The sequence below is a fragment of the Penaeus monodon genome, chromosome 24 (genome assembly GCF_015228065.2).
Source record: "Penaeus monodon isolate SGIC_2016 chromosome 24, NSTDA_Pmon_1, whole genome shotgun sequence".
Lineage (NCBI taxonomy): Eukaryota > Metazoa > Arthropoda > Malacostraca > Decapoda > Penaeidae > Penaeus > Penaeus monodon.
Genome location: NC_051409.1, coordinates 10,104,148 through 10,105,452, shown reverse-complemented (window position 1 = coordinate 10,105,452; position 1,305 = coordinate 10,104,148). Strand labels below are relative to the sequence as shown.

The window sequence follows — 1,305 nt, the reverse complement described above, 5'->3', positions numbered from 1 at the left end:
AACCCTACTTTTTAATCCCATTTTCCATGTACACCACATTGATCTGTCTGGCCCCTTACTAGCTACAGCCTCAAGCCAGCTCATGGGCAGGTAGCCTTACAGGTCCAGGAAGAATTCCAGTATTTTTATTTTTCAAATCTGGAATACCTTGAAAAACAAAATTTTCAAAAAGAAATCCTGGAAAATTCATGGAAATGTACATTAGGTGACTACATTTTTTTAACACCTTTTTCATGAAAAGCATCTGGCACCAGAGATTTGATTAGTTTGATTTATCACAGACTTATGTTGACCATTATATTCACTGTTGCTCTAGTTTTACCTTCTATTTCCATAGTTCATTGCTTGAAGACAAGTACTGATAAGAGTTTATTGCAGAATTGCTTGAAAATAAGAATAAAGTTTATGAAAAATGACTATGGGAAATGTACCTTATAAAATTTGTGTCATATTTTGTTTAAAATACATAATTGAAAAATATTTTTTGGACTTGGAAAAGTCCTGGAAAAGTCTTTGAATTTCAGATTCAAATAGGGAGAAGGGCCCTGTATATCTAGTGTGCTATAATGAATTTTACATTATGATGAGATGGTAATTTTTTTTTGAGGAATTGAACCATCATGAAACCTACCACATACTTGTTGAATCCTTAAAATATATTTTGATTCATCAAAAAATTTGCATCAAAATTTAAGGCTGGTTCACTGAACCCCTACAGTTTGACTGAACCAAGGTTTAAGAATCACTGCTCTAGGGCATTCAATGGGACTGAGATGCCATATATTTATTTTGTTTTTTATTATTGTGATGATGATAGTATGATATGACAAGAATGATTTGGGATATAGTATAGTTAATGTCATTTTGTACTACCTAGAAAAACGTTCAGAAGGTAGTATTCCATTAGGTGAACCCTTACTAAATTAAAATGCCAGCATGTAAATGCAAATGTAGACATGATAGACAAATTTGAGAAAGCTGAAGGAAATTTATCCCCATCATCCCCTTGTGTACAGAGAGCCTGCGTCGGCATCGTCACAGCATCCCAGGCCATCTCAGCTCCTATCTCAGCTTTCTAACAAGTCTGCAACAGAAAGCTGCAGCTATTGTGACACCTGCAGTCCCTGTCTTCTCCACTGCTGTTATATCAGGGTCTACTTCCTCTCCTGACCTTCGAGATAATTTCACAGGTCTCTCCTTTTCATCCAGTAAGTGTGAAATATTTTTTGTTTTTCCTAGGTGTACTATAGATAAATTGATTGCAGTTATACTCTTTCAATTCTTAAAAGAATTAGTGTTGTTTTC

At 34.7% G+C, this 1,305-nt stretch overlaps 1 protein-coding gene across 1 annotated transcript in view; it reads left to right on the top strand.

Moving 5' to 3' along the window:
* Positions 1-1,305, top strand: part of LOC119588846 (mucin-5AC-like) — a 26,891-nt gene that overhangs the window by 8,587 nt on the left and 16,999 nt on the right. Inside the window, exon 6 of the mRNA XM_037937486.1 lies at positions 1,017-1,208. Within this exon, the coding sequence (XP_037793414.1) occupies positions 1,017-1,208 (192 nt within the window). The remainder of the gene's footprint in view (positions 1-1,016; positions 1,209-1,305) is intronic.